This window comes from Fusarium venenatum, assembly GCF_020744135.1.
Source record: "Fusarium venenatum strain MPI-CAGE-CH-0201 chromosome Unknown EDB82scaffold_4, whole genome shotgun sequence".
NCBI classification, from domain to species: domain Eukaryota; kingdom Fungi; phylum Ascomycota; class Sordariomycetes; order Hypocreales; family Nectriaceae; genus Fusarium; species Fusarium venenatum.
The window spans coordinates 5,184,522-5,204,188 of NW_027072132.1; the positions used below are offsets into that span (position 1 = coordinate 5,184,522).

Genomic DNA, 19,667 nt, shown 5'->3' on the forward strand with positions numbered 1-19,667 from the left:
ATAGTACTTATGAGAAATGAATAAAGAAAATGAACAAAGTGAGATGTGGTCTCTATCTCCAGATACTTTTTGTCGTGGATTTATACTTTCTATGCCTTACAGCCTGACAGCTTTAATTAACTTGTGACTCCGCGCCGAACTTAAACAGCATATAAATGCCTTCCAAGTTTGCGATTTTATTTCCAGGTCTTGACGTCTTAAGTCAGCTTCTACCAAGCCTTTTTTTTTTTTTTTCCTCGTTCTCTTCAACGCGACATTCTATCACGCTACCTGCCAAGTGTACTAACCAGTGGCGATCATGGGGAAAAAGAACAACAAGGGTGCGGGCAAGGCATCAAACCAGCCACTCTCATCAAGATCGTTTAATGTTGGAGGATACTCAACCGCACCAAGTACAGCGACTACCACCGCTACCATAGCGACAGATCCAAGACTGGGATACAAAGTCCGAGTTCTTATATACGACTTCCTCAGCGTCACAAAAGACCCTAACTCAGCCAAGCGCATCAATTCTACAACCGATGAACACTATATCAGTGCTCCATATTTTGACGAGACCCAAGCTGCGATAGTCAAGGCTGCAGCTATAGATATTAAACTTGGAAGGTACACTGAAACCGCTGATGATAAGGATCTCGAAACCCTGGTATTACAACAAGGCAAAAGCTTTGAGGACGCTGTTCGTGCTTTTCTAAATAGTTTCATCGACAAAAGACGTGTAAGCGGCGATGCTCGGCCGTGGGGACCTCAACATTTAGCGCCCATGTATGCCAATCTCTTTAGTATTAACATGGAGGAGTTGAAGGATGCCAAGTTCCTTGGTCGACTGAGGAGATCTGGACTATGAAAACGACATGGCGTGTCTTGTAACAAGCAAGTATGTCATCAATATAAGCATTCTGGTTGGCCAAGACACCCATGCTGGGAATCTCAAACCTGACGTCACCCCACTCCCCAAACTTGCACCCGCATGCATTTGTGCTTGTCTTTATGCCTGAGATCTCTCTTTCTCCCAATGTCATTCAGAATCCCTCTCAGACGTTTCACCAACCTGGAGCTTGGCTCTCTTCTTATTCACAAGCAAGATATTCTCACTCGAGCAAACTTCTCCCGACCTTCACAGCGACTACTCAGCAGTTCACGACCCCTCAAAATGTCCAACGACGACGATTACATGGCCTTCTTAAACAAGGCGAACCAGGATACCGGCGCAAGCGCCTCGACACAAGACAAGACAACTTTCAAGGCAAAGGACCACGGTGCTGAGGTACCTAAGGCCATTGTCGATGTATGCAAAAAAGCCGTCTACACATCTGACGCAGACGAGCCCTTTGAAGAGGTGTCTCTCAAGTGGCAGGGCAAGAACGGTCTACCCACAGAGAGTAAGTGAAACAAGTGTCATCTGAAAGTTAGAAACTAATATGGTTAAAGCCGAATTTGCCAAGCTCATCAACCACTCCTCTCCTGACTCGGCAGAAATCCAGATTCTAGACCCTCTGAGCTGGGACTCCCACGGCAAATACACCGACGTCATCGAGGCTGTCCGCGAAGCCTCTCAGGGCAACGACGTGCGAGTCTATCAGGTAACAAGAGACTCCACGAGAATAGAGTATTGGGTTATTTCGCACGCTGATGGAAAGCTCATTGGTGCCAAGGCCCTTTCTGTTGAGAGCTAAGTTGTGTTTCTTGTTGGGACTTTGCTTATCATAAGCGTTTATGAAATATTTAGTAGTATCGTGGTGAATCGTTCTACAGTAAAGTATGTTATTTATGCTGTTGCTAAGAAATGGAATGTTGGCCGGTATTGTCGCCTACAGTATAGGAATAGAAACATATCAGGAAACATCACTTTACATCGTGCCATGAACATTGGCGAATACTGAAGCCCTTCCGACCGAATGTCTGGAGCAAAATAATAGTTTGATATTTATCCAGCATTTTGTAGGCCTATACTTGGGTATAATACTTTCGGATAGAATCAATCACGACATTGCCTGCTGGACCTGTTATACTTCCCGATTGGTAACAGGCCAACCAGAAAAGCGATGGATATATTAGTTTTAGAGCAATTATTTCACCAGACTTTCACCAGATATGCAAGGTAGAGTCATATTAATTGGGAATCTCGTTAGAATTTTTGATCACTATCCCTCTCCTAGCTGGACTTTTTTTTATGCTCCATGCCAGTTCATACCTGACCCAGCCCAAACGCAAGGCGTAACGAACCAACCCTTGACACCGATGCAATGGAATGATTGGTTAAGACACGAAAAGAAACAAGCTGCCGCTTTAAGCGGAGGCAAGGTCCTTCTTGAGAGTACCCTGGTACTGCTTCTTCTCGGCAGGGGTCTGGAAAGCACCGTGTCCAAACTCGGACGAGGTGTCGATCCACTTGAGGCTGACCTTCTCGAGGGCCTTTCGGGAGGTCTGGGGGAACATGGTCTTTCGGAGGGTCATGACACGCTTCTTGGTACCAGGGATAGAGCCCTTGACCATGACGAAGTCGTTCTTGATCTCACCGTAGCGGACGAAACCACCAAGACTGTGATATGTTAGCAACTAGATTGGTAGAAAGACATAGAGCTTGAGTTACGTACGGTGTAATGGTCTTCTTGGTGACATCGATCTCAGTGGCGGCGTTGTCGTCAGCGTCACCCTTACCAATGCGGTAGATCTTGTGGTTAACCGAGGTTCGGTGGTGGTAACCTCTCTGACCGGCACGGGCAACAGTCCACTGGACGTGGGAAGGATGCCAAGCACCGATACAAGCGACCTTTCGGAGACCCTTGTGAGTCTTGCGAGGAAGCTTCTTGGTGCCCCAACGGGCAGTGACACCTTCGAAACCATGACCCTTGGTGACGGCAATGACGTCAATCATCTCGTCCTGCTCGAAGATGCTGGAGACATCGACGGGCTTCTCGAAGAGCTCCTGGCCGAAGGAAACCTTGTCGGCGATAGAGCCGCCGTTGACTTGGATCTCCATCAGGTGAGCCTTCTTCTGCTTGAGAGGAGTCTTTCGGATCTGGGTGTGGGCGAGGACACGGACGACGGTGCAGTACTTCTTGATGCGCTCAAGCTCGCGGGTGATGGAAGCACCGCTGTTCTCGGAGTGCTTCTTGGCGTACTTGGTGAAAGCCTTCTTCTTGGACTTGTACCAGTTCTTGTAGAATCGGCGCTTGAGCTCGTCGCTCAGATGCTCAGCCCAAACGGTGGTGAGGGATCGCAGGCCTCGGGGAGTCTCGATGTAGCCAACCAGACCAACAACGATCATCTAAAAGATGTTAGCCATAGGCACATAGCCAAGCGGGCTGCATTGCTCGTACAGGTGGAGTATCAACGATTGAAACAGCCTCAACGACTTCCTTCTTGTTGGCCTTCGCGCCAGGTCGATCGAGGTCGCGGACGATGGTGGTCATACCGGCCTTGTAACCCATGGCGGCAGTCAGGTGGACGGGCTTCTTGGGGTCGTCCTTGGGGAAACTGTTGATCCCGACGTGTTAGCTATTGTCATTACTGCTGGGAGGCATTGCTCAGAAGAATTTTTTTTTCTTCTGAGGCTGGAGTAACAGAAAATACTCACGACTTGACCTTTCCACGATGTCTGGCAGCCCGCTTGCGCGGCAGGTAAGCCAGGGAGCCATGTCTGGGAGCCTCGTACTTTCTGTGCTGTAAACTTTATCAGTAATTGAATTGTCGTCGTCGACAGACTGTACTCACACTCATCTTGGGCGGGCTGTGTGGTTTGAGGGGGTTAGTATGAACCTGAGTTTGACGAAGCCTGGAGAAGAAGAAGGGACAAAATCAAGTGTGGGCGAATTTTAAGCGAACAGTTCAGATTTCGTGGGTGGCCCGTGCTTAGTGCGTTTTTCTTAGCCCCGTTAAAATCTTCACCAGATGCTCACCGAGAGGGCATTGGCTCACCGAAAAAGAGCCCTCATTATTATCACGTGAGTCAATTTGGAAGACGGTGGGCCATCAGTATCATCGTCTTTCTCCTGGGCGGTGTTGTTCAGACTCGGTAGTTTACTCAAGTCCTTGCTAAACTATTTTTTAACTACCTATAGACGTTTCTTTTTAAGCCAAAATCACCCTTTATCAAATTTGAGCCCTCACGAATCAATAACAAGATTTGCAGATTTTCACGCGTAATTCTTTAGCATATTAACAAGTCCAGTGAGAGTAGAGATGGATACAACTGAGTTTTTATTGATTCGAGTTAGGAAATTAAATGTGCATAATGATCTTGTTCGCCGGTGACGTCGTAGCCAAAATAAACAATAAAAGACCATAACCCCGGCATGACCCTCGGTTTTGAATCGTCTCTCAAGCCTCTCCAACCGCACAAAAGAAACCCATGCCCCCGGTAGTAGAAATGGTGGTGGTATACATGAAAAACACAAGACTGGACGGCGCAGGTAAAAAAAAGTCTTCAACTCATGACGAACAAGTAGCAAGTCAAATTATAACTCATTCAACTTTTGGGGCGGCGGAAATTCCGTTTACACCAGCGTTAGCAGGAGTTGATGTCTTGGCGTCTCCAGCTGCGGAGCCAGGAGCAGAGCCATTGGTGACAATGGTAGTGGTCTTCTTCTCATCTTCTCCACTGTCGTCGTAGTCCTCATCAACTTCCATCTTCCTGGCTGCTCTTTCAGGCTCAGAAGTAGGGGCTGCGCGAACAGGAGGGGCATGCTCAAGACTAGGTGGGCGCTCCTCCTTAGGAGTTGCCACAACTGGAGGCTTCTCGTGAACGACTCCGGACATGGGAGTTGGAGGTCCTTGCTGCATTGGAGGCAGATGGCTAGGACCAGAAGTATGGCTGGGGGGGTGATGAGCAGCATCGGAAGGATGATAGCTCTCGGGGGCATGACGAGGAGCTGATTCGGGTCGGCGAGGCTCTTCACGACGTGGCTCTTCAGGCCGGCGAGCATCCTCAGGACGTCGGGCTTCAGACGAGTTGCGGCGGTATTCGCGAGGAGGTGAAGACATCCTTCGGTGACGAACGTCATCAAGGCGAACCCGGTTCTCTTCGTTGGCCTGCTTCTTGGCAGTAGATTCCTCCTCCCACTCTCGCATCCTCTTGGGTCCAACTGAAGGCGGCCTATCATCCATCCTCTGCATAGCAGCCTCAGCCACAGCAGGCGGGGGTGGTGGTGGTGGTCCAGGTGGGCCGGCAGGTCCTGAGGGTCCATTCTCGTTTCCGGGGGTAGACATCTCGGGGTGCTGATTATATAGTGGAGGTGCCTGATGCTGAGGATATGCTGACTTCGGTGAAGGCATGCGGTTGTCATGAACGGGTCGGCCATCAGGGCGAGGGCTGTTGGTTGGTCGGAAAGGTGCCATACCGTTAGGACCGTTGATGTTGTTCGATGGAGGTGCTGATGCCGATGCTGAGGGTGCTGCTCCAACCCAACTAGGGTTTGCGACGCGACGCTCCGAGGGTGGAGCAGAAGGTTGAGCCTGAGGGGGAGCATGAGGCGGTTGGGAGTACTGGTGGCCAGGAGGGGGAGGAGGAGTTTGGCCACGGCGTGGGCCGCCTCGGCTAGGATCGTTGTAAGGTTGACGAAGCTGCTCTTGTTGAGGGCTTGGTTGCCGCAATGGTGGTGCTGGTCCTCCACGGAATTGTTCACCACCTCGGGCTTCATAGGGGTTTGGTGGCTGAGGCGGGGGGTTGATGTTGGAGAGTCTACCCGCCCAGTTCTCTCCTGGGCCTTGTGGTGGTGGTGGTGGACCAGCCGCCGGTGGCTGTTGGGTCGATCCTCCCCATTGAGGACCAACGGGGCCAGCCGCCTGGTAAGCTTGAGGGTGAACATCAGCGGGTTGGGGAGCAGCAGGGGGAGGGCCTCCGTTTGTGCCACCAGAGCGAAGAAGCTGTAGTCTTGCCTTGATGTGGGGGTTGTTAGGATCAAGCTCAGCTGCTCGTTGGTAGGCATCCAAAGCATCAGTGATTTGGTTATTGCAGCTTTCATACTGGAACAGGTTAACAAACGGCACAAGATAAACAATTATACATGAAGACATACCAATGTTCCAAGATCATACCAAACCTCAGAGATGTAAGGGTTCAGTCTTATAGCCCTGGAATAAGCGTCGAGAGCATCTCTGTACTGGTTGATCTGGTAGTAAAGCACACCGATGGAGCACCAGAAAGTCGGGTTCTTTCCATCTCTGTACACGGCTTGTTGATATGCCTCATATGCTTTAGGATACTTTTGTTGAGACATGTAGCATCGACCTAGGAGATACCAACTCTGCGCATCCTGATTATCTAATCTGCATGTTAGTATAATCAGTGATGGATGAATTGGAGTGATATATCGTACCTGCATTAACCGATTTCTCCAGGTATTGAATTGCGCGATCTTGGCTCTCATACGTGTTGCTTTGCTGGTGATGTAGCCATCCAAGCTGCTGAAGAACCTTGGCATGGTTCGGGGAGTGGTCCAGCACACGCTGATAAGCCGCCTTGGCACTATCGAACTAGGGTCGGGTTAGATATGGCACAGCAATGGCCAACACAATTTGTTACTTACATCTTTTTGTTGTTCGTGGACGTGGCCAATTTGAAACCAAATGTCCTCTTGAGTCAAAGGTCCGGGGGGAGAATTGACGATGTATTTAAAACACTATATGTGTGAGCCGCGCGCATCAAAAGTGGGCACGAGACAAGGAAACTTACGTCTAGACTTTGATTCCACTTGTTCTGTTGCTTGTATATTATGCCGAGTCGGAAGTAAATCTCGTTGGCCTTTTCGAAATCGGGCTGGATGTTCATGACTTGAGAGAAAGCCTCCTCGGCGTAATCATAACTTCCATAGCGGTCATACAATATGCCGATGCCATACCAAAGCATGGGGTCCTAAGTTACGCGATCAGTGACTACTTTCTCATCCATCGAGTTACAGATTTTCATCCTTACCTTGGGGTCCCTCAGGTTTACCAATGCCTGTTGGTATGCGTCGTAGGCCTTTTGTAGATTTTCTGTCATCAAGTAACAGTGTCCTAAAACGCCAGTCAGTGCTGCACCGTCGCATCGAGTCAACGCACATACCTAGGTTGCCCCAGGCTTCACCATTGTTCTGGTCCAGCTGCACAATAGCGCGGAAGAATTCTAATGCCTTCTCAAAAGCTTCGCGACCCTTGAGCAAAACACCAATTGCGTTCATGGCCTGTGTCGAATTCGGGTTGGCCTGAAGCGCGCGCTCGTAAGCTTGCATAGCCTCGTCTGGGTTGCGCAGGACTTCAGAGTAGCTCCCTAAATGCATGTCAGTTCATGTTGGTTTGCGAACGCGACGCGACAACTAACCTATCTGCAACCACACAGCCTCATTCATAGCAGCGATCTGATGTGACGGCGCAAAGTGTGCAGGCTGGACTCCAGGCGGAGGAGGTGGTGGCGGTGGGGGCACCTGGCCTTGATGCTGCTGCATTTGCATCATGGTTGGCGACGCGTGATGGTTCGCCATGTTGGTGGGCACTTCAAGCGGTGATGGAGCTGCTACAGCAGGGGGTCGACAGCCGATGTGCGACAGACGCGAAGTCGAATTAATAGCAGAAGCTTAGAGCGCTTCGCGGTCGTGAATCAGAAGCTGAGCGACGGATGCAGTTGCTGCTGCTCGAAAGATTCGTGATGGGTTGATGATAACGGTCACTGCACCAGCCGACCCGACGGGTAACAAGGGCGAGATGGCGAAATAAACGGCGACGACAGAGCCGCAGCTAAGGATGGGCCGACGAAATAACAAGCTTATGCAGGGAATGGTCAATTCGGGGTGTATAAGTTATTAGTGGTTTGGTGAAGATATACAAGACAAACCCAAGGCGCGACGGATGAGGCCTTTCGCGGGCATGGAATGCGTTGCAGGTGAAGAAAGTGAGGAGTACAGACAGGATGTGATGGGATGGGGAGAAAGGACGTGAAAGCAAACCAAACCGATTGATCCAAACTCACCTAACCCACGAGTAGCGGGCATATTAAGCGCACGGCCGGCGTAGAGTGGAATGGGGCATAAAACCCACTCACACTGACTGGACTCTAACACTCGCACGCCCCACACCCAACTCAACGCACGCGCGCTCAAGGTTAACTCACACCTCAGACTCAGACTCTCAGTTTCCGATGCTGTACCCGGCAAATCACACCCTCCACTGGGCTACGCTACAGGGCCAGGGCAACCTTCACTGGTGGCGGCGGTTTATGTAAAGGCACGTCCCACATCGAGTACGTACCTACTCTGCCCTGGGTCTTTCCTTGCCGGCCTACAAGCACCTTGCAGTTCCATTAAGGTAAGGTCTGTCTGTATGAGATAATTATGGAGCATCAAGGTCCCTGTCTTCCACTGCAGTCTGGCATCTGCGACGGATCAGTGGCGCGTTCCGCAAGCTTCAACCGAAGGAGGCATTCAGAGCCTCCGCTCCGCCCCAAGACTCACGAGCAACTCTACAGCGGTAGTGATCGACGAAATCAGGTGTAAGATTCTGTTGTTTTTTTTACCATGCTGAATTAATTGTCTTATTTCCTCACTCAAAGTTTCAGTTACCATCCCATCTTATTTTCGTCCAATATATTTTACGCATCCCTCTTCGCTGGTAATGTTATAATTATTCAGCCTCTTGGATCGCGGCTGGCTGTAACACTTTTCGGTACATTTTGATGCTGATCGCAGAGGGGGGCGGGTGAACAAACGTCATAAAGAGGGTTCAGTATGAAAAAGGTTACTGTACCCATTAATAACGTTTCGTTTAGTCGAGCTGTCAGGGCGGTAGAGAGTTATACTCCTGTCCTGTGGCAGAGCTAGAATTTTGGTGTTGTCAGATGTTGCAGCATGCGTGGGACTGACTGACAGAAGGGCTGTCAACAAACATGCCAGCAACTGACAAGAAGCGAGCAAAGTCGCGCACGCACGCACCGATGCTACGGTGGTGTGGTGTTCATCTCGGGGGTGCCAAGCGAAGCGATACCGATTAAATCCAGCAACGCACGCACGTCCCCCATCTATGTGGCGCATCTGAAATGTGTGACAAGATGCTCGCCGAGGTACGTACTGTGATAGTTGATGCTGCCCTGTCAGTGTATGACAATTGAGGTTAGGGATGGAGGTGAGACAGCGGCAACAGATTGATGGGGTTATAACGACGCAATGGAGACTTCGATCTACATTTGCTGTTCCTGATGGAAACAACTAGTTATGGGTTCAGGACAGTGTTCCTTTCGGATGATACCAAGAAGCGACATGAAGCAGATGATTATAATACCGCTAGACCATGAAGAAAAGAGTAGTGTATAAAGGAGGTCCAATAAGTAAGCACTCACATACGTGATATCATCAAGTACCAGCCTACTATGTATCAGATACAGATAAACGAGAAATAGTGACCAGGAGATATAATGGGGACGAGGAACAAACGAGCTGTGTGACTACGGCACAATCCCCGTTGAGAGATGATGATGATGCACCCAGGAGGAGGCTGGATGACACTGTGGCTCTCCAGATCGAGGCGGTGGTGGCTCGACCAGGAAACAGGAATGGCAAATCTTTTCACCGCTCGCCGGAGTCGCCGCTAAGCTGTTCCGGAAGCCATCCACGTGTTTCGAGCCATTCTCTTTTGTGTGTACAGTCAGCAATCAGAACTACTAAGAACTAAAACAAGCCGAGTCCATGCCATGCTCCGAAACGGCCTGGCCCTGATGAGTGGGATGGGACCTAGGGGAGGGGGGGCCACCATCGCCCTAAACCATCTCAGAGAAACAAACGAGCAAGCGACCGAGCGGGAAGGGAAAAGGGGGTTCCCGAGAATTTATAGCGCCATTCCATTGCCCTGTCACCTTCTGACGGGAACTTTTACAATGACCTACGCACCTGTCCCCAACCAAGCCAACAGCCAACACAATGTGATGTGACATATGTGCTGATACGGGGAAATCTAGTCTTTTAATTGTTCAACTGGTCATAGCCTACATATACATACATACTTATAACCTTATATCCGAGATTAGGTTCTCTCCGCTGCAGTCTCGTAGGCAAACTTTGTCAAGATGGAGACCGTTACAAGACATTGCTCCCGATCGATAAGAGCTACAAGCCATGGGCTTCTAGACGGTGTCGACGTCAATTCAAGCCTATCCAGACAGAAAAATTCTCAGCTGTGCTCGTCACAACAAGCGAAAGCCAGCATCACGGGATCTCCTAGGGTCGAAGGAAGAAAAGAAGGCCAATGCGGTCCGTCGTAGGTTCAGCCGCACGCGCAGGGCGGACGTTGCTAAAAAAGGGGAACAGTCAAAGTGCTTGGTGCTTGGTGCTTGGGTTAGGTTGGGTTATGCTCCTCTGCCTGGCTGGGCTGGGCGTGCTGGGCTGTCTAGCCCGAAACAATAGGGAATTGGACAGATACTATAGAAGCCAATCGGTAGGCGTACAGCTTCTCCGCTACTTTTATGTGGTCGGATTAGGTGAGGTGATGCAATTCACTGCAGCACGCTTGTTGGTGTTTGGTGGGCGGTCTGGGGATGCACCCGAGAAGCCTTGTTGGAACACTCAAGTTTATTTACGTTGGGAGATGAGGTTACAAAGATACAGGTAAGTGAGAATGGTTGTCAGAGAAGTCTTTCCTTCTCATGTTTGTCATTTCGTAGAAGGAGTGAGCTTTCAGTATCAGCCAACCGGGAATGATAGTTGCCGTTCAAAACAGCACTGTTCCGTATTGTGGGATGGACGATTTTAGTGACCAGCAGAAAACAGAAGGTAGCAAAGAGACTGGCCCAGAGTAGGATAATTAGGTGAGGCTCGTTTATTGGCAAAATTAACCCAGGGTATCTGGGTATCCACGGGTAGCAAAGCAATTCAAGTGATAGGATCAACGATGGGTCCCTGTCTCTGGTCCAGGTCAGGGCTTGTCTCTAGTCCAACTAAGCTGGGGCTGTCTGAGTTTGGCCTGGGCGTGACGATGCAGATGGGGGACGGGAGATGACAAGAAAAGGTGGGACATCCTAACAGTAAGGGGTGAGAGACAGCTCCCCGGGGGAAAGAAGACGAGGGGGCGTGTGTCTTGTAGTTTGCCGGGGGGTTGAAGAAGCAGAAGCCAGAAGCTGTGCAGTGGAGAAAAAATGGGAACAAGAGATGACGATGATGGATGGTGCATCGGCCAGCCTGCAGTGTTTTTTTTTCTTCTCCTCTCGCCTGGGGGAAATGGAATTGAAAAGGCAGGGGTTGGGAGGAATAGTTAGGTAAGACAATCGTAACTGTACGTACCTATTAACTAACTCTTTCTTATAGATCTCAACTGAAGCTCACTGCATTCGATGAGTCTGGCAGTTAGAATTGAAGCTTTTGTCAGTGGCTTGCATGTCGAATGGTGGACAGGTACTGTAGTTGATAGATTTAGTTAGAAACCCATAGAGCTTCAACTGCTGACCTAACAAAAACCCCTTATCTGTGTCGTCTGGCAGATGTCCCTCAATATTATTCATTCAAAAATACAAAAGTATATCGCACAGCCGTTAATACAAAGTTAAATGGTGACTGTGGCCAACAAAGGCTTTGTCTCTCCAGCCAACCGTGCTGAAATACCCTGAAGCTTAACTTGGGTGCCTGATTTTAGTCAACCACCAAACCCTTTGATACATCATCGTTGTCATCAAAATTTGAAATATTCTACGGATAGGTGGTTGATGGGTTGTCTGATATATAGTATACGATCTCAAGGGTACCCTAGCTCGCGCAGTACCAGGTAAATTTCGACATCGTGGTATTCACACAACCTCATTCCACATACACTTTTATATACGCGGTATAACTACATGCCGATTACTACCACGTACATACAATACATATCCAAACAAACCAGATCCCATTCTGCATGGGATCATATCGTACTGGGAGCTGCGTGACACGACACACAAAGGTGTTATGATGGTTGAGCATGTATCTCTGTCGATAACATTAGTAGCTGTATGGTAAAACGTCAGGCTGCTTATTACCATAACGAGAACTGTCAAAAATACCAGACTCGAGGGCTATTTGAGTACGACATATAGCACAGCATCCAGTATTAAGTTGCATCTTCCTAAACAAGGCTACATGCATACTCTTTCAATTAAGCAAGCCAGCATCTTGGAGCCAGACCCAGCTCTTACTGCCGTTCTCCGAACGTTGTACAGCTACCGTGACCATGATAGTGACACAAGCGCTTTTCGCATGCCATCACGATCTCCTGGGCTGCCCAGATTGAAGAGCGTTTGCCGATGGAGGGATCTACAGTACCTATGTACAAACAGACAGAGACCTTACATGTACTCGTGCAGGGTAGAGTAGGTACAGCGGCTACAGCCTCCAGCCTCCAGCTCTCGTTCACACCTCCGTAAAGTTGACTTGGAACAGCTCCAGACCAACCCTGCCTGCACTGTGCCGCGCGCACGACACCATTACAACGCTCATCGATGCAGAATATAGTCTGCTACACTTTGCTTTGTTCTTTCATTTTTACTTTTTCTGCTTTGTTGCCTGCGCTTCGTATTTTGTGAGCCCAATCCCTAGCAGAAGGGCTACCGCGAATTGCACTGTCTTGGCATGTGTCAGATTTGACACCCAGGGTTCTGCGAATATCCCGTCACCAGTTCGTAATGGAGCATCGCATCGATCACTTACCATGGCATAAATAAACATCTCGCACGAAGTGAGAGGGAGCCAATTCGCTCCGGTCCGAACCTCCGCAGGCCACTCGTTAACCGGAAATATTGGCCAAGATTGGTTGTGGATGTGGAGCTTTGAATTGGCAGTTGAAGGATTAGGTTTTTGACCGTTCTTGGAGAACCAAAGAGAGAAAAAGAAAGCAATTATCATGTCTTCAACAGAAGCTAACGTTTCTAATCATGATCGATTAAAAAGTGACAGCATTTATAGTATAGTCTGGTTCATGGTCATGACCCTAATATTTATCTTATGGCTATATTTACAATATAGCTGCTCGTTAGTCTGCTCAAGCCCTGCAGGATACGGGGGTAAACTGCAGGGAAACCAGACGAGACCGTTTATTTAAGCCGGGTTGCCTAGGATCTATCTTTACATAGTAGTATTATCTCTCTCCACCTACAGATCGCGCCAGCTGCTGTTCTTGGATCAGGCCTCTACCCCTGGTCCTATTTGTCCCCTGACATCTAATTCCATCCATTTTATAGTCCTTGTTATATAAATATCTACTCTGAATAGAAGGAATCGAGTGCTGTGAGTCTTTGGCGATGCTGAAGCTTCCTTCGACTGAATTACGTGGATATCAAAACCAAGCGGTCCTAGATCCGTTTATTACCGACTCGGCTCCAGAACTCTTCAAGGATAAGGGGTCCGCTGCGGCTAACGTAAACCTGACAACCCGATGGAATTATAGGGAATCAATTCCACACGCCAACTACCGACCCACTACGAGATGAGGGTCTTGCCTGGGTCTTCGACGCTCTCTGTACGTACCTCCTAATTAGAGTGGACTTCAGGGAGCACTAGCACTAGCATCAGAGCACCTAATCTCTCTTTAACCCTTGAGGTTCAATGGAAGCATGCAGAGTCATGTGATCTCCGCTACGAACATGCTGCCAATAGCATCTCACTTACGTTGTTGCTATTCGCATCGTAGCCTGGGTACCTATATCTGAAACGAACATATTGTTATTTCCACTAATAAATGGTAATATATACCTGAACTTATGTGTTGTTAGTTGGCACGCTTGGTTAAACAAGTTCAGCAGAGCCAAGAGAAACCTGACTAAAGGGCAACAACACTTCGTTAGTCATACCAATTCCCAGAACTCAGTTCTTCTAGAATGACATTCGACAAGGTTTCAGTTTAGCGCAGTCAAATCGCTTGTTATGTCGGGCCACCACCCGCTTGAGACAGTGGCAGTCGGTCCCTGGAACAAGACTGTTATTATCCCGTCCTGGATTAGCAGGGTCTCATATTGTCAACTGCTGTGCCATCAAGTGTCAGTCACATTCCGACCACGAATACCAAGTCCTACATAAATATCACGCGCCACAATCAATTGTTACCTGAGCGTCCCTCGAGTCAGGATGAAAGAACTCCCTGGCTCACTAGCTACACACAGCGCAGCACAATACCACACCAGAGAAAGCCAAACTCCCTTGCCTCACTTGTTGCACATACACCAAGTGAGAAGCGCATACTGTCCGTCTGTCTCACCTGCAAGTAAAGCCGCCTGGCCACAGTCATGTTGACTTGGTGCCGTGGCCCACAGTCGTGGAACAAACAATTGCGATTATCCTGAGGCTGAAGAGGGGAGCAAGCGTGGTGTGGTGAAACATGAACGCCGGTCCATCTACTGGCTGAGATTCTGGTATTCGATCTAATTGTGAGTTTCTCTGTTAACAACAGGTAAGTAGCCCTGTTGATGAGCGCTGGTTGGCGCTGATGATTTGGTGGCCAATCCCAGGTTGTACTATCGATTTTGTATATTAAGAGGCATCTGCTGGCACTTGGTTTTCACGAAACTGTAATAATGAACTCAGCGTCGCATGTGGAATTATATGTTGAGTTGTGTCCTTTTTCCAGAACATACAACATCTGACTTGTCATGAGTATAGCGCAACTTTTCTGAGCTCTGTTAAGTTTACCAACCAGACCACAGAGTTGCGCTCACTTATAAAAGTATGTTGTCTTGAGCATAACGACGGCCTTCAATAACGTACCTGTACCAGGTTATCAAATTCTGCAGGGCTCATATAAAAACGATTTGGTCCTCAGGGCCAGAGGAAGAGCTGCGCTTTCTGTACACTGGCAGTATATAGAAGCAAGTCAATAAGACAAATATCCTATTATTAAAGAGATCAGGAGCCATCCATGGATATGATCGAGCATGCTTAGTATTTATTATTTGTGACAGTATCTTCGCAAAGGAAGACAGGGTGGGTGCGCATTTGGATAGCGGCCTAGGCCAACAATCCGAGCAGTAAGTGATGGGCCAAATCACACTCGAGAAATTCTTTACTGTAGACACCTCGTTGGTAACTGTTTTGCTAGAATGAGGTCATGAAGAATGGAGTTTTGGTTTTATACAACAAAATTTGATATAATTACCGTTACATATCTCAACTAATTACTCTCAAAAAGGGAGATTTACACTTCCAAGCTCAATACATATCACTCCAGTATGACCGCCTTGAACTTTATAACGAATCAACAAGTAGTCAATGACAACTCTTGGGGCCTCTTCGAGAAGGCAAAAAGATAAGATAGTGTTAAAAGTTGCAAAAAGAAAATGTCGGTGGAGAGGCTCGAACTCTCGACCTTTGGATTACCCTGGCGTTTAACCAAGTCACATCGAAACATATGAGACCAACGCTCTAACCAACTGAGCCACACCGACACGACTAAGTTATCCAGACTGAGTCTGATTTCTTGGTAGCAGGCGGGGTGAATTTGGAAACTAAGAAGTATAGACTGCAAATCTGCCTAGCAGGGACAATACTCGATTATACCAATATCAATCAGCTATCTATGAGATAACAACAACCTCAACCAGGCTAACCTGATAAATCGCATTGCAACAATTCAAAAAGGAAGAGCATTTATAGATAGTCTCAAGTCTTAGGCTAAATAGTAGCCCCATTACAATTGATGTTGTAGCTATGTGGACTACTGGGTAACAGAAAAGTTGACCTTCTAAGTCTTAGGGTACAAAAATAAGTAGTCTAAGAAGTGTGGCCTAAGTAGCACAAACTGGCCTACTAATTTCGTCCCTCAAGCTTCCAGCGGCCAACTTTTCTGATACCCTGATGGTGGATACCTAACTTGGAGTCTGTTGTGGCGACGTTCTCCATGGTTTTCTCAAGTGGGACTTCGGAGAATATCACCACATAGAAAACATGATCGCCATAAACAAATCTGACACAGCAAAAGGAAATGTTGGTGGAGAGGCTCACTCTCGACCTTTGGATGACCCTGATGTTTAACCAAGTCAATTCAATCTGAAACCGATGAATTATGAGACCAACGCTCTAACCAACTGAGCCACACCGACATCGCTGCGTGAGCTAGTAGCCCAATTCGATGGCGGAGGGCAAATCTAACAGTCTACAAGAAGAGATTTCTCTTGGCAAATCTGATGAGAATGAGATATCGTGTGGTTGATCTGTAATTATCTGGGTACCATGGAACTGGATAGATCTTGAAACTCTATTCCTTTTATATCTAGACGTTGTCTCTTCACGCAGGCCGCTTCGTGCTGAAGTTTGAGAAACGTGATCGGGTTTTGCGGGAGGTCTCGCCGCGAGCATCACCAAAACATCGGGAGAATTCGTCAAAGTGTAAACGGAGTTTTGTCGTATTTCGGTATTTCATAATATTTCGGTGTTCATAGACATCATGTTTGGGTACTGGATTGACTGCTGATGGAGGTGATTCGGATAGTGCAGGGAATGGTGCAGAGCGCGCTGAGTCACTGGACCACTTACATGGAAGCAAGCAATCATTCGATGTGCAGTGTACCATTGTTACTCTACCATCGGGTATCTCCAGTCAATTGATCTAGCATTATCTACGATTCATACAATCGAAACATTGGCCACACTTTAGAATTTAGATCATTTGGATTGAAAGGTTCAAGAGTCATGGCAAAAGAAAAAGAGGCAAAAAAGGAACAAGAAGATCATGTTCCATGAATCGGCCTTCAGGGTAGCACCACACTGTCCCAGCTCAATCAATAAGTGGAGATCAAAGGCCAATGACGAGCATGGATCCACGGAAGAATGGGTACCTAGACTCATAGAGTTTTTAGCACGTTCATACAAAACCACCAATGAAAGTACCCCGCACCTCCAAAAATCGCAACCTTGACCCCGCCAACTCACCCTCATTCACCCTTTGAGGCTCAGCCTAAGGTTGGTTCTCGGCACAGGTGAGCTTTTTTGCCGCAGCCGCTAGCCTTAGCTCCTCCCTTGTACCTTCTGGTGGCCGTCTTCGGAACCCGTACAGCAACAGAAAGGCAAAATTTTCTTTGGTTGATCACTCCAGGAAAGAGGGACCTTGACAGTCAGCCCAGCCCAGCTACTACTTATTACCTACTTCTATCCGTTCCCTCCCACATGCTTTTCCCTTTCCCTCTTCTTCCTCACTCATTCATCCACCTCTAAAGGAACATATCACTTGTTTCTTATCACATATACATCAAACAAACTTCACAATGTCTCCCACAAACGCCGAGTATGCGCTCTCCGAGTCGCACAAGGAGGTAAGCTCCCCTGCCGTCACCCTCGAGGGAATTGCCAGATCTATTGACTCACACTTGTTCAGATGCTCGAGAAGTCTCTCCTTGACTCCGACCCTGAGGTCGCCTCCATCATGGTACGTTGTGCTCAATTGAGTGCCTTGAACCACTAGCAGTCACTTACACCCATCACAGAAGGATGAGATCCAGCGCCAGCGCGAGTCTATCGTCCTCATCGCCTCCGAGAACATCACCTCCCGTGCCGTCTTCGATGCCCTTGGTTCCCCCATGTCCAACAAGTACTCTGAGGGTTACCCCGGTGCTCGTTACTATGGTGGTAACCAGCACATCGACCAGATCGAGCTTCTCTGCCAGCGTCGTGCCCTTGAGGCCTTCCACCTCGACTCTGAGAAGTGGGGTGTCAACGTTCAGTGCCTTTCTGGATCTCCCGCCAACCTCCAGGTCTACCAGGCTATCATGCCTCCTCACGGTCGTCTCATGGGTCTTGACCTTCCCCACGGTGGCCATCTTAGCCACGGTTACCAAACGCCCGCCAGGAAGTGAGTTTGCAGAGCCAAGTTCAGCTATAATCTCGAATACACAGTTTGCTAACCACCAATAACAGGATCTCTGCTGTCTCTACTTACTTCGAGACCATGCCCTACCGTGTCGACCTTGACACTGGTATCATTGACTACGACACCCTCCAGAAGAACGCTATCCTCTACCGCCCTAAGGTCTTGGTTGCCGGTACCTCTGCCTACTGCCGTCTCATCGACTACGAGCGCATGCGCAAGATCGCCGACTCCGTCGGTGCATACCTCGTTGTTGATATGGCTCACATCTCTGGTCTTATCGCCGCTGAGGTTATTCCTACCCCCTTCAAGTACGCTGATATCGTCACCACCACCACCCACAAGTCTCTCCGTGGCCCCCGTGGTGCCATGATCTTCTTCCGTAAGGGTGTCCGCTCCGTCGACGCCAAGACCGGCAAGGAGACCCTCTACGACCTTGAGAACCCTATCAACTTCTCCGTTTTCCCTGGTCACCAGGGTGGTCCTCACAACCACACCATCACTGCTTTGGCTGTTGCTTTGAAGCAGGCTGCCACCCCCGACTTCAAGTCTTACCAGGAGAAGGTTGTTTCCAACGCCAAGACCCTGGAGAACACCTTCAAGGCCCTCGGCCACAAGCTCGTCTCTGACGGCACTGACAGCCACATGGTCCTCATTGACCTTCGCCAGCACAACCTTGACGGCGCCCGTGTTGAGGCTGTCCTTGAGCAGATCAACATTGCTTGCAACAAGAACTCCATCCCTGGTGACAAGTCCGCCCTTACCCCTTGCGGTATCCGTATCGGTACTCCCGCCATGACTTCTCGTGGTTTCGGTGAGAAGGAGTTCGAGCGTGTCGCCAAGTACATCGACGAGGCCATCAAGATCTGCAAGGAGGAGCAGGCTGCTCTCCCCAAGGAGGCCAACAAGCTCAAGGACTTCAAGGCCCGCGTTGCCAGCGGCGAGGTCCAGAAGATCAACGACTTCCGAAAGGAGATTGCTTCTTGGTGCAATGCCTTCCCTCTCCCCGTTGAGGGTTGGCGTCTGGACGCCAGCATCTAATATGCTTGGCACTAGATTCTACTGCTCTTACAAAGGCTATCCATCCCTCAACATGATGTGATGCCTTAGTATTGATACGCATTTAACATGGATGAGGCAAATGGCGAAACGTTCAACAAGCATGCATTTCATCACGGCGCAAATACCTAGTTTTGTTTTTTGGTAAAGGGATTTTATTTCAGATCGGGATATGTGGGCATCCTTCAACAAGATGGATCCGCTGGAAAAAGACGGTGTGGGAGTTGGGTTACATTGTGATATCAAGAAGATCATTTTATCTTCTCTCTGACTTTTTCGATATTATATCTATATGGTATGGTATGGAGACAAGCCAGAAACAGTACTCCGTTAGGGGGTAGCAGACAGCTAAAATACAACTACTGGTTAAATGTCTGAAATGACTTCGCCCCTTGCCTCTCTGCACTGTACAATCTGAAACCAAAGTCACGCTCGGCCTAGACTTTTATCACGCATTTGTATTGGCTTTTCTGAACCGTGGATTATTGTTCAAAGCTTATTACTTTGCCTACATGTTGTGATAGTGAGCACATCGACCGTTTCCGTATTTGCTTCCCAATCGTTTGTCCCATTCCTACCCCAACAATCCAACACCGACCATCTCATCCATCACAATTCGTCTTCCCATTCATCCATCACATCGCGTCCAAAGAAAATAAGAAAAACAATAACGATAGGGCAACCCGTATATACGAAGCACAACAGCCTTCCAGAATCCGTCCCAATAGCCGGATAGACAAGCTTTTAACCTATCAACTGATTGTGCCTCCATTCCATATTACCAATCCCGTGAGAGCCCTTCCGTACGCCGGCTAATCATTGTGAAAGCC

At 48.6% G+C, this 19,667-nt stretch overlaps 5 protein-coding genes and 1 non-coding gene across 6 annotated transcripts; 3 read left to right on the forward strand and 3 right to left on the reverse strand.

Annotated features, from left to right (window-relative positions):
• Positions 1-47: 47 nt before the first annotated feature.
• EDB82DRAFT_580124 (uncharacterized protein) lies at positions 48-2,094 on the forward strand. Its single transcript, XM_025738828.2, has 3 exons — positions 48-765; positions 1,027-1,382; positions 1,432-2,094. Exons 1-3 carry the CDS (start codon positions 299-301, stop codon positions 1,674-1,676), a joined length of 1,068 nt encoding a protein of 355 aa, XP_025593550.2. The 5' UTR covers positions 48-298; the 3' UTR covers positions 1,677-2,094.
• On the reverse strand, positions 2,095-3,892 carry EDB82DRAFT_516229 (60S ribosomal protein uL3). The gene is made up of 5 exons (XM_025738829.2): positions 3,718-3,892; positions 3,581-3,666; positions 3,324-3,480; positions 2,598-3,271; positions 2,095-2,542 (listed from the first exon to the last, which is right to left on the reverse strand). Exons 1-5 carry the CDS (start codon positions 3,721-3,723, stop codon positions 2,290-2,292), a joined length of 1,176 nt encoding a protein of 391 aa, XP_025593551.1. The 5' UTR covers positions 3,724-3,892; the 3' UTR covers positions 2,095-2,289.
• A 575-nt stretch (positions 3,893-4,467) lies between these two features.
• On the reverse strand, positions 4,468-7,914 carry EDB82DRAFT_562341 (uncharacterized protein; the record flags this gene model as incomplete). Its single annotated transcript, XM_065609766.1, has 8 exons — positions 7,304-7,914; positions 7,049-7,252; positions 6,917-6,978; positions 6,677-6,856; positions 6,531-6,623; positions 6,321-6,477; positions 6,021-6,265; positions 4,468-5,967 (listed from the first exon to the last, which is right to left on the reverse strand). The coding sequence occupies exons 1-8, from the start codon at positions 7,461-7,463 to the stop codon at positions 4,468-4,470; spliced, it is 2,601 nt and encodes an 866-aa protein (XP_065463473.1). The 5' UTR covers positions 7,464-7,914.
• Positions 7,915-10,055: 2,141 nt separating this feature from the next.
• On the forward strand, positions 10,056-10,750 carry EDB82DRAFT_336457 (uncharacterized protein). The gene is made up of 2 exons (XM_065607504.1): positions 10,056-10,571; positions 10,628-10,750. Exons 1-2 carry the CDS (start codon positions 10,213-10,215, stop codon positions 10,662-10,664), a joined length of 396 nt encoding a protein of 131 aa, XP_065463474.1. The 5' UTR covers positions 10,056-10,212; the 3' UTR covers positions 10,665-10,750.
• Positions 10,751-15,257: 4,507 nt separating this feature from the next.
• EDB82DRAFT_t308 lies at positions 15,258-15,364 on the reverse strand. The gene has a single exon. It is a non-coding gene; the product is annotated as a tRNA-Met (tRNA).
• Positions 15,365-16,827: 1,463 nt separating this feature from the next.
• EDB82DRAFT_336564 (serine hydroxymethyltransferase) lies at positions 16,828-19,217 on the forward strand. The gene is made up of 4 exons (XM_025738833.2): positions 16,828-17,227; positions 17,290-17,340; positions 17,399-17,763; positions 17,829-19,217. Exons 1-4 carry the CDS (start codon positions 17,180-17,182, stop codon positions 18,817-18,819), a joined length of 1,455 nt encoding a protein of 484 aa, XP_025593554.1. The 5' UTR covers positions 16,828-17,179; the 3' UTR covers positions 18,820-19,217.
• Positions 19,218-19,667: the final 450 nt, after the last annotated feature.